The sequence below is a fragment of the Mustela nigripes genome, chromosome 15 (genome assembly GCF_022355385.1).
Source record: "Mustela nigripes isolate SB6536 chromosome 15, MUSNIG.SB6536, whole genome shotgun sequence".
Lineage (NCBI taxonomy): Eukaryota > Metazoa > Chordata > Mammalia > Carnivora > Mustelidae > Mustela > Mustela nigripes.
In genome coordinates, this window is record NC_081571.1 from 29,815,582 (window position 1) to 29,828,493 (window position 12,912).

At 32.9% G+C, this 12,912-nt stretch overlaps 1 protein-coding gene across 4 annotated transcripts in view; it reads left to right on the forward strand.

Annotated features, from left to right (window-relative positions):
* CCDC122 (coiled-coil domain containing 122) overlaps nucleotides 1-12,912 on the forward strand; it is a 41,716-nt gene that overhangs the window by 7,160 nt on the left and 21,644 nt on the right. For 2 of the 4 annotated variants that reach the window (XM_059377445.1, XM_059377447.1), the window contains 4 exons: nucleotides 1,569-1,658; nucleotides 2,193-2,308; nucleotides 4,976-5,374; nucleotides 6,510-6,626. In XM_059377445.1, coding sequence (XP_059233428.1) covers nucleotides 1,569-1,658; nucleotides 2,193-2,308; nucleotides 4,976-5,374; nucleotides 6,510-6,626 — 722 coding nt within the window. The remainder of the gene's footprint in view (nucleotides 1-1,568; nucleotides 1,659-2,192; nucleotides 2,309-4,975; nucleotides 5,375-6,509; nucleotides 6,627-12,912) is intronic. The other 2 variants (XM_059377446.1, XM_059377448.1) reach the window with 2 other exon arrangements.

Genomic DNA, 12,912 nt, shown 5'->3' on the forward strand with positions numbered 1-12,912 from the left:
AAGCTCAAAAACTTTTACACAGCAGAGGAAACAGTCAACAAAACCAAAAGACAACTGACATAATGGGAAAAGATATTCACAAATGACATATCAGATAAAGAACTAGTATCCAAAATCTATAACTGAACACCCAAAGAACAAATAATCCAATCAAGAAATGAGCAGAAAACATGAACAGACATTTCTGCGAAGACAACATCCCGATGGCCAACAGACACATGAAAAAATGCTCACCATCACTTGGCATCAGGGAAATACAAATCAAATCACAATGAGATACCACCTCATACCAGTCAGAATGGCTTAAATTAACAAGTCAGGAAATGACATATGTTGAAGAGGATGCGGAGAAAGGGGAACTCTCCCACACTGTTTTGGGGAATGCAATCTGGTGCAGCCACTCTGGAAAACAGCATGGGGTTTCCTCAAAAAGTTTAAAATAGAGCTACCCTACAACCCAGCAATTGCATGACTGGGTATTTACCATAAAGATACAAATGTAGTGATCCCAAAGGGGCATTTGCACCCGAATATTTACAGAAGCACTGTCCACAATAGCCAAACTATGGAAAGAACCTAGATGTCCATCATCAGATGAATATATAAAGAAGATGTGAGATATATATATATATATATATATGAATACTATGCAGCCATCAAAAGAAATGAAATCTTGCCAGTTGCAATGACATGGATGGAACTAGAGGGTATTATGCTGAGTGAAATAAGTCAATGAGAAAGGCAATTATCATATGATCTCCCTGACATGAGGAATTTGAGAGGCAGAGTGGTAGGTCTGGGGGGTAGGGAAGGAAAAAATGAAACAAGATGGGATGGGGAGCGAGACAAACTATAGGAGACTCTTAATCCCACAAAACAAACTGAGGGTTGCTGCGGGGGAAGGGAGTAGGGAGAGGGTGGTTGGGTTATGGACATTGGGGAGGGTATGTGATATGGTGAGTGCTGTGAAGTGTGTAAGCCTGATGATTCACAGACCTGTACCCCTGGGGCAAATAATACACTATATGTTTATAAAAATAATGAATTAAAAAAAAAGAAAAATGAGGCAGGATAAGGAAATGGAAAATGAAGGAGGAGAGGTCATGTTTTAAAGAATGTTATGACAGAATCCTCTCTAGTAATAGTATTTAAAAGTGGCAAGCAGTGGGCGCCTGGGTGGCTCAGTGGGTTAAGCCGCTGCCTTTGGCTCAGGTCATGATCTCAGAGTCCTGGGATTGAGTCCCACATCGGGCTCCCTGCTCAGCAGAGAGCCTCCTTCCCTCTCTCTCTCTCTGCCTGCCTCTCCATCTACTTGTGATTTCTCTCTGTCAAATAAATAAATAAAATCTTAAAAAAAAAAAAAAGTGGCAAGCAGTGAGTGGATTCCAATATAATTTAAAGATAGAACCAGTAAGTTTTACTAAAAGAATTGCATGCAGCATATAAGAGAGAAGGCAAGATTCTGGCTTGTCCTTTTAGTGAACAGTTGTTTTCAGGATCACCAGGATATATGACAGGAGAAAAAAAGACAGAAAAGTGAAAAATTATCAATATTGATTATTTTATAGGCCTAAAGAAAGTGAACCAAAAAGAGAGAAAGATACAGAGTAGAATGTCAGGCAACAAAGAAAGGAAGAGTCAAGGAGTTCCTGAAGAAGGTAATGAAGCAATCTTAAGAAATAAATTATTTTTTAAAAGAAAGAAATAATTAAAGGATAAGCAGCAACAAAAAGGTAGTATGATAGGATAATTTTGTTAAAATGTATAGCCAAATGCAATAGAAGGAAGCTATTAAATTTCTCCAGGAGGACACTTAGATGGTATTTAGAAAAGGCATAACAACAGGCCTTTAATGAAAATTCATCAACTATAAATTGCTGTATACTTATTATGGTAGCACTGTAATTATGCATATGTGTAAGTGGTCTGGATAAAAAAAAATGGGGACAATCAAAATATTTATACTGTTCCATACAGGAACAGGTATAACATTATATTAGGCTATTCTGCATTGTGTATTATTATGGCTTTTGATTTTGGTTTTGCTTATAATCAGAAAGGGAATATTACCAATTCTGAATCTACTTTATTTATGAGACATATCACATTTTTCATGCCTTTGAGTGAAGAAACAATAACTTTCTTAGAGTGTTTGCAACTTACAGTTTTATGTACTTTACTCTTTTGTCTAGCTCTGGCTAACCAAGGCACATCTTCATTAACTGATGCTGTAGAGCAAGTTGCAAAGCAACAACAATCACAAACATCAGAAATAGAAAAAAACAAAAAAGTTCTGTTCCATTTGCAGGTAATCTACTTCATATAGTCTTTTAAATGAGTCAATACTGTCTTTAAAATGATATTGAATTATTAACAGGGAAGTTATGAAGGATACTTAATTTGGGAGGCTATTTGAAACTCCTGTTTTTCATGTTTACTCCTTCTTAATTATTCTATTATCCCAAAGTGAAGTCTATACAAGTATTTTAGTTTCATGGAACATTTCACACACCCAATATACAAAGATTCAGCAATGTCCTTAGAACTGTAGTATGTACATATAAAGCCCAATGTATCACATAGAATTATTTTAAATTCACTTCTATTTCAGTTTTTCCTAAAATGTTAAACTGAAGAAAGGTTAAGTTTTTAAGCCAGTGTTCTTAAAGCCATGGCTATTAGTTGACAGTGAACATTACAAGGTGATGAGAAACATTTTTGTGTTCCTTATATTTCATAATGTATTCATGATTCCACTGTGGGGAATTGGAAAAGCCATACTTGTTTTTTTGTATGCAGCACAATTAGATATAACTATACTCTTAATATAGCTAAAGAAAAATGGAAATAGTATATTTACTATGTGTTTCTTAAAGATTATTATTAAATATATTATGGAACTGAAAAATAGGCTCTAGAACCCAGCAGCCTAGTTTGAAAGGCAAGATTTGCTGCTTTTAGCTCCATTGTTTAATTTCTCTGTGCTTCTGTTTTTGTATTTGTAAAATAGAGATAATAGTATGACCTGCCTACAAGGTTTTCATGAAGATTAAATGAGTTAATATTTGTAAATATATGTACAGTATCCTGCTGGGACCCTGGTAGACAGTATAGAGGTAGATTTTGATGTTGGTTTTAGGTATTAATGTATCAGCAGATATGATGATTAATAATTATACTACCATGGTAATATGGATCTCATAAATATTTACATTGTATAGTTACTTTTAGAAAAGAATACTTTTTTGCAAGAGAATATAAAATAATAATGTCTTAGCTCTTTATAAAGAAATTTTCTGTAAAATTTCTCACTCTCCAATGAGTTTCACAGGTGTTATTTCACTTATATCAATAAACTACATTTTATTAAGCATTTTGCCAAACATTGTCCTCACTCATCTATTGAAGAGGGAGACAAACAAATAAATAAATAATTATACGCAGGGTAGTAATGTCAACAATGAAGGCATGAACACATTTAACGCTAAACGAATGATCACAAAGTGAAGTTTCTATTGGGTTTAAAAAAAGAAGACAGCTGGAGTTCACTTGAATATTGGCTATCTAGGACAGGTTTAAGGTTTGGGTGTGAGAAGGATGGTATTCTGGGCAAGAAGATCCTGAGAAAATTCACAGAAGCCTGAAAGAGCATTTGATACATTCACAGAACTACAGTTGATTCTTGAATAATGTGGAGTTTAGGAGTGCTACCCTGAGCCAGTTAAATCAACATATAACTTTTGACTCACCCCAAATTTAACTACAATAGTCTACTATTTACTAGAAGACTTACCAATAGACATATTTTTAAGTTACATGTTTTATATACTATATTTTTACAATAATGTCAGCTAGAGGAAAAAAAAATATCATTAAGAAAATCAGAAGGGGACACCTGGGTGGCTCAGACGGTTAAACGTCTGCCTTGGGCTCAGGTAATAATCCCAGGGTCCTGGAATCAAGTTCTGAGTTGCAAGTTGCACTGGGCTTCCTGCTCAGGGTGGAGTCAACTTCACCCCCTGCCTCTCCCCTTGGCTTGTTCTCTCTCTCGCTCGCTCACTCTGTCTTTCAAACAAATAAGTAAAATATATATATATTTTAAATCACAAGGAAGAGAAAATACATTTATAGTACTGTACTTTTTAGATATATAAAATCTGCCTCTAAGTGGACCCATGCATGTGTTGCTCAAGCGTCAACTGTATATGTGATTTGGTGGCAGTATAGTATAGGGTGTGTTTTGAGAAGTAGTGAGAGATACATACTATGATAAGAAAGTTGGACATTATACTAAAGATAATGGGAAGGTTTTGGTGGGATTTAAGCAAGAGAACAAATTAGTACATTTATATTTAGAAAGAGAATTATAGACACATAAAAAATACTTTTCATAATCCAACATCCATTCATGATAAAAACTAGCAAATTAGGAGTACAACTTCCATAATCTAAAAAAGGACATTTACGTACCTTTATGAATCCTATAGCCAATTTATCTAATGGTGAAAAAGTGAATGTTTCTCTCCTAAGACCAGGAGCAAGGAAGGCAAGGATATGTGATCTTACCACTTCCGTTCTTTCTATGGTACTGGCGGTTCAAGCAAGTGCAATCATGAAAGAAAAATAAATAAATAGTAAAAATAAATAAAAATAAATAATTTCATCCATATTGAAAGAAGAAAGTAAAACTTTTTATTTATTTATAAAGTGTTAACACAAATTATGAAATTTTAATATTTTGAATTAGATGAACATTAAAAAGTAAGAAATATATAACTCTCAGCTCCCTCTAACATTATAAAATCATTTTGTTACTTATTGAATGGTTCCTTTTATTGTATATCAATTTTTCTATATCTGACAAATGTGTATTTTTATGTTGTGGTTTTGCTACAGACATATGGATCAAAACAATAACATTCTTCTAATGTTGAATATCATGAATTAATAATAATAATATTGAAATATTTTACAGAATGAACTCCATGACCTTGGAAAACAAATAGCATCTGTCTCTGCAGAAACTAAAGAAATAGAAAAGCAAATTTGTCAGCAAGATGCTGCCATAGAAAATGCCAAACTTCAGTGTGGGAACCTGGAAACTCAAATCAAATCCTTACATACAGAAAATGTAAAGCTTAAATTTGACATAGAAGCAGCCCAAGAAGACTTTGAGGAACACAAGCTAAGATATAATGAATACTACGCAAAAATAAAAGAGCATAAAGTTAGTTTGGGGGCGATAGAAAGCAAATGGTCATTCATGACTGTACTTCATGAAAAACGAGATCTTGTTAAAAAGTTAAAAAAAATGAAAGAGGAACTTATGCAAAATCTCCAAAATCCAGGAGGAAATCACATAAAACAACTACAGGTTTGAAATATCCTTTATCAAAATTTTTTCTATTACTTCTTTTTTGCAAGTACTCTTACTTATTAAGCGATACACTTATCATTAACTTAATAAAATGTCCATAACTCTCTTAACTAGATTCAGAAACTATTTTCACAACTTTTAAAAACTTAAATACATGAGTTATATAACAACTATACCAAATGTACAAATACATAAGGGAGTTTTTCTCAAATCCCCTGTGGATTAATAAAAATATATAGTCAAAAAAATTACAGTGAACAATTAATCCAGTTGTTTCAGAAAGTGTGACTCACAAAAGTGTTGAAGCCCTCGCTTCCTAGGCTAATGGATCTGACCAATTCAAATCAATTTTTTATGCTTAATGCTATTCTACAAACAATATCAATTAATAATAGTGCCTTAAGATCTTTTTTTACTTTTATACCATTTTTTGAAGACAATGGGAGATATAAACTTAAAATACCTGTCATTTTTTTTTTTTTTAACCTGTCGTTTCTTGCTAGAGAATTTAAAAGATTCCTTTACACTGTTGCTGGGCAATTGCCACTACGACTACTACTTTTCTTACATTTTATTTACATTTCGTTTTAATTTTAAGTTTTTATCCTTTTTACATTTAAATTCAATTTAATTAACATATACTGTATTATTAGTCACTGTTTCTGTGCAATGGCCAGTATGACTACCACTTTTTAAAATATCTTATTTACGGGGTGCCTGGGTGGCTCAGTGGGTTAAGCTGCTGCTTTCGGCTCAGGTCATGATCTCAGGGTCCTGGGATTGAGTCCCACATCGGGCTCTCTGCTCGGAGGGGAGCCTGCTTCCCTTCCTCTCTCTCTCTGCCTGCCTCTCTGTCTACTTGTGATCGCTCTCTGTCAAATAAATAAATAAATAAATATTTTTAAAAAAAATCTTATTTACCTTCAGTTTTAATTTTAAGTTTTTAAATCAAAGGTTTATTTGTTTGAATAACAGTTCTTTATTCTTTGTACCTATGAAATATTCTAATTCTGTTTACCAAAATTAAATGTGATGGCTAGTTTTTTTAAATTATAGAAATACTAAAAATGTTGGACTTCTATTGACCATTCATTGTTTGACTTGTATATTTTAAACTTTTGTAAACATACAGGAAGACATTACAGAGTTAAAGGATAAAATTATAACTGTAAAAGAATCTATCACTGAAAAAACTTGTTTTCTTGAAGAAGAGAAAAAGACACATGAAAAATTAAGAAAAGAAATAGAGGTAAGTCTTCATTATCTGATTTCAGTGTTTTATGGTATCATTTCTTAAGCTTGTACCATATTTTTAATTTCCATAGTTTACTCTCAATTTCTAAAACAGCTAGAGAAAAAAAAGAACTATAAAAAGTAGTAAAGTTCAAATCATTAATAGAGATAACTCCCTCATTCAGATACTTCTGTCTGTGAAATGTATTCAAACAAAGCAAGCATTCATTCCTATTAAAATGTGGCCTAAAATTACTATAGGTCTCATTCCACCAACACTTTTGTTCTCAATTAATGTCTAGAAAACAGATTATCAAGTCAAAAGGCATGACAATTACTAGAGAGCTATCAGAAATTCCTTAAGTTAGAGTAAGAGACAATGGAAGTCATTAGTATTCTAAACCTCTCTGACCTTATATTTTTTATTATTAAGAATCAAATAAAATGATATACAAAATTGAAAGCAAGATTAAATTTGGGGTACCACTAGTAGATTTCTATGGTCATTATTGTTTAAATGAATGGAGAGCAAAAAGAAAATAATATGTTGTTGAGGGCAAATAAATAATTTTCACCCTTAGGATATTAATTTGAAAACTAAAAAGATGCATTTGCTTGTGGCTAATTTGCCCCAATAATAAAGCAGTTAAGGAATTCAAAGGTAAAAATCCTCATCCTGGGGCACCTGGGTGGCTCAGTGGGTTAAGGCCTCTGCATTTGGCTCAGATCATGATCTCAGGGTCCTGGGATCAAGCCCCGCATTGGGCTCTCTGCTCAGTGGGAGCCTGCTTCCCCATCTCTCTCTGCCTGCCTATCTGCCTACTTGTGATCTCTCTGTCAAAAAAAAAAAAAAAAAAAAAAAAAATCCTCATCCTTAAAAAATATTTAAGAAACATCATTACTTTATCTTGCATTTTTCTAGTAATCTAAATAAATGGGGGTTTTTTGGCTTCTAGATCCATATTTATTATAAAACTATAAATAGTAAGGCACTATCAATGGCCTCAAAATACAAATAAAATGATTAATGTAATAGAAAAAAGAATACAGATATAATCTATCATAAATTGTACAAACAAAATAGGTCAGCCATATGGAGAAATAAAGCAAATTTAGAAATAAAGTTGTATTTCTATCTTATAACACACACATAAAACCATTTCCAGGAAGATTAAACACCATATAGGAGACAAACTTACCCACTTGTGTCAGAGAAGTATTTCTTTTAAAAGACACACACACACACACACACACACACACACACACAAAATGCATGATTAAATGTTACTTTTGACACTATCATAAATTTCTAGATTATTAATAATTAACAATTAATTATTTATTTATTATAATTAATAAATAATTATGATATAATTATACATTATATAATATCAATGTATAATTACATATAATATAATTAATTATAATATTAATAATTAATTATTATTCATGATAAGTGCACTGTAACAAGAGAGAAGGCAAAACTCATTTTGAGAGAAGGTATTTGTGACTTACATTAAAGTGACTAAGAAATAAGAAGATGTCAAAGAAGCCAGTAGAACACTGAGTAATCGATATGAAAATTCTTATTTTTTGAAACATGAATATCCAAAAAACAATGGGAAAAATGACTGACCTAAATAACAATAACAGATTGATAATTAAAACCACAATGGGGTCCCATACTTAGTCCCTTAGATTATCAATATTAGAGTTAGTAAGATGTGGAGCACTTGAATTTTAATATACTGTTGTTATTTTTTTTTAAGATTTTATTTATTTATTTGACAGAAAGAGATCACAAGTAGGCAGAGAGAGAGAGAGAGGAGGAGGAAGCAGGCTCCCTGCTGAGCAGAGAGCCCGATGTGGGGCTCAATCCCAGGACCCTGAGATCACGACCTGAGCAGAAGGCAGAGACTTAACCCACTGAGCCACCCAGGCACCCCTATACTGTTGTTATTAATGTAAATTGGTAAAAAGCATTTTGGAAAGGAATTCGAGATTACCTATCAATTTCTTATTCTAATATTCTTTATTGTGGTATAACTATAACAGTAAATACACAAATTGAAAGGTTTAGTTTGATTAATTTTGACTAAGATATATATACCATATATATATATATATAAGATATATATGGTAATACCTATGTTACCATCACCAAGATCAAGATATAAAACTTGCCCATTCATGCTTAGGAAATCCTTTTGTGCCCCTTTCCTTAAGCTACCACTATTGTGATTTTTAAAAACAACTTTATTGAGATAAAATTGAGATAAAATTTACCCATTGAAAGTGCATAATTCAATAATTTTTGGTATATTCACAGATCATTTGTAACCATTTCCTTGGTTAATTTTAGAAATTTTCATGACCTCAAAACAGAAATTTCATACCCATTAGCTATGACCTCTCCATTTGTCTATTTATTTACCTGTATTTTTGCTCTATCATATTCTTCCTTCCTGATTCTCTAAAATTCCTTCTATCTTTTTCAATTCAAATCTTTTAGGATACTTCCAATTTAACTCTTTTAGGATAGATCTGCTAGTGACAAAGTCTTTTAGTTTTTTACATCTGAGGTCTTGATTTCCCCTTCACTCCTGAAGGATATTTTTCTGCATACAGAATTCTGAGTTTGGCAACTTCTTTCCACAGTTGAAAAATGCTTATTTTGTGTTACTTCTTTCTGACCTTATTTTGCATTACTTCTTTCTGTCCTCCATTATTTCTGATGAAAAACCCCCTGCCACTCAAATTGTTTTTCTCCCTATACATAGGTGTTTCTTTTCCTTTTTTCAAAATGAAATATGATTAATATACAGTGTTACATTCATTTCAGGTATACAATATATTGATCTTATTTATTACTCAGTGCTCATCACAATAAGTATACTCTTAATTCCCTTCACCTATTCTACCCATATCCCCCACCACCACCTTCTCTTGGTCAACTACCAGTTTGTTCTCCCTATTGCAGAGTCTATTTTTGGTTTATTTCTTTCTTTTGTTGTTGTTGTTGTTTTCAATTGTATGTATGTATGAGATCATATAGTATTTGTCTTTCTCTGACTTATTTCACTTAGCATTATACTGTCTAGATCCACCTATGTTGTTGCAAATGGCAGGATTGTATTCTTTTTCATGGCTCAGTAATATTCCATTGTGTGTATAAACAACTTCTTTATTCATTCATCTATCAATGGACACTTGGGTTGCTTCTATAATCTGGCTATTGTAAATAATGCTATAATAAAACATAGGGGTGCATTTATCCTTTTGAATTACTGTTTTCATATTATTTGGGTAAATATGTAGTAGTGGAATTACTGGATCATATGGTAGTTCTATTTTTTTTTTTTTTTTTAGGAAATTCCATACTATTTTCCACAGTATGGAGGAAACTCCATACTGTAATTTAGTTGTAATATATATACTGTATATCCACAGTTTGCATTCCCATCAGCAATGCATGAGGACTCCTTTTTCTCCATATCCTCACCAACACTTGTTTCTGGTGTTTTGCTTTTAGCCATTCCGATAGGTATGAGGTGACCTCTCATTGTGGTTTTGATTTGCTTTTCCCTGGTAATGAGTGATGTCCCCAGAAGGAACCAGCATCACCCAAGGTGTTTGATTCTTGCTGCTTTCAAGATTTCCTCTGTCTTTAGTTTTTAGAAGTTTTTCTGTGATGTGTTTTGGCATGAATTTCTTTGGATTTATCCTATTTGGTTACTCTTAGGCACTTGATTCTATAGGTTTATGTCTTTTGCCAAATTTGAGAATTTTCAGCTCTTATTTATTTGAATACTTTTTCAGCTCTGCCCCTTTTCTTTTTTCCTTCCAGAACTCTGATGACTCAAATGATCTTTTTTATGGTCCCACAGACCCCTGAGACTCTCTTATTTCACTTTTCTGTCTGTTCTCTCTGTTATTCAGATTGAGCAATTTCCAGTGGTTTGTCTTCTTTCCCTGATTCTTTCCTCAATTTCTTTATTCATTTTGGTATTGTATCTTTTCCATCTGGTTCTTTATATATTATATTCTTGCGCTGAGACTTTCTGTATTTTTGTTTCAAGCATGCTCACTGAAGAATTTTTATGATACCTGCTTTAAAGTGCTTGTCAGGTCATTCTGACTTCTGTGTTTTCTTTATGTTGGCATAGGTTGATTATTTCATAGTCAGTTGGATGAGTGTTTTACTAGAAATATGGACATGTTGATTATTATGTTTTAAGCCTCTGGTTCATTGTTAGTTCCAGGTGGTGAAGGAAGTTCATATTCTCCACTCTGTCTCCATTGACACCCATGGAAGACAGAAGGGCTTCTTGATACTTGAAGCCATAAGTGGGAGTTCTGGCTACCCACTAGGTCTCTACTGATAACCTTCTGGCTGGGAGAACAGGAACACATCAGTTGTGCTCCTAATGCGGCCTTTATTGACAAAATGTAAACATGGCCTTGTTACTACCAAGCGGTGGTGAAGGTCCTAACTCTCTAGTAGGCCTTCTATGACATTGCTCAGTAAGAAGAGGAGGTTGCCTTTTTTACCATCAGATAGGAGTAGAAGTCCAGGATCCCCAAATGGGTTTCACTGATACCGGAAGCATGATTTGTTACTTTCTAGTGTAGATGAAAATCCCTGGCTTCCCAATTAGCATCCTCTGACACCACCCCTGCAGGGAGATTGAGGTACCATGTTATAGCCTAGCAATGGTGGAAGTATAAGCTTACCATTCAGTCTTTACTGGTGTGGGAGGTGGCACATTCCTCATTTTTTGCAATATTTGACTTAGTAGTTACTACTTTAAATGTTTCTGTCTTGCTAGGTAGCCCTGTTCCTGGTTCTTTGGCTAGAGAGCAGGCATTTCTTAGAGTTTTATTTATTTTTTATTTTTTATTTTTTCTACATCTATTGACAATTCCAGGTTGCTGTCCTCTCTACTATCCACTTTGGGATATTTGAGGCAAAATAAAAAGCCAGGGAACTCACCACCATATCTTTCCTTGGGTCCTGAGGTCACTAGTCAGTTTGCCCTCTTCTCTCCACCTTTTAGAAGCTTCTTATGTTTGTAGCCTTAATTTAGTTGTATTTAGTGAGAGAAATAGATATTTTAAAGTACATCTACTTCATATGGACAGAGGCAGAAATGTAAATGGGTATTTCCAATGGTAAAGAGTAATGTAAGTGGTCACTAATATTAGATTTAGATGGAATGTCATTGAGCTCAAGACTTGATTTTTTTTAATGTTTTCATCATTAAACTATTTGTCCTGAATTTTATTAAACTGTTTTTAAGCTTTCATGATAGATATACTGTTGTTAAGATTCTTCAGATGCTTTTTTAATTTAGTTTTGTCACCTGTAACACATTTTAAAATAGTCTTCAGTTCTATAAATGAAAATTTAAAAAATTAGAAATTATCCAAACTAAATAATAAAACTGAAAGACAAATATAGCCACCCCATTGTTTTGAGAACATTGCATTTCTGTTAAACAATTTCTCTTATTGCTTGATGAGAATTGCACATCGATAAGAATTAACTGCTTTCTCAAAACAGCCATTTTTATAAAGAAGATAAATTCAAATACCAGAATATTGTTATGAATTTTTTCTTATTTGAGTCTTTTCTTTTCTCGCCTCTCCTGCATGTCTTTAGCCATTTCCTTGGTACAGCTCATGGTCATCTCTTACTTGAATTATAGCATTCTTTTGTTCTAATCCTAAATGCTTTCAAACATTTTGTACTTTGCATGTTTTAGTTTTGATGTTAATGTTGATTTTATAATTTTTGGTTCAGAAAAAATGAAAATAGGTTTTGAATTTCACATTTTTTTGTCAAATAGATGTTTTTTGTATTTACAGACCATATCTGAATAAAACAATTATTTCTAAATTTTTATCCCCAAAAGCCTTTTTCTCCAGCTTATTATCTGACTTTATATATGTTTTAGAAGAAGGAATTGGTGAAAAAACTAGGGAAGCAAAATACCATAAAATCACCAAAACAAGCTTCAAAGCAACATTCAGTGATTAAAATGTTATTTGGCAAAGCCAACAAATTTCAGGGAAGGGAGACTTGGCAGTAAAGAAATTTTTAGCAAATGATGAGTGCTACAAGCAATATTTTGTGATGATGGACATAATGTGAAGTATTTTGAGATTCACTAGGGTTAATCTTGACTAAATTTTGTAGGATCTGAGCTGCAACTTTAAGAAGAGAGGGAAAATTTAGAGGTTTTTTTTAAATTTTTTATTTTTTATAAACATGTATTTTTATCCCCAGGGGTACAGGTCTG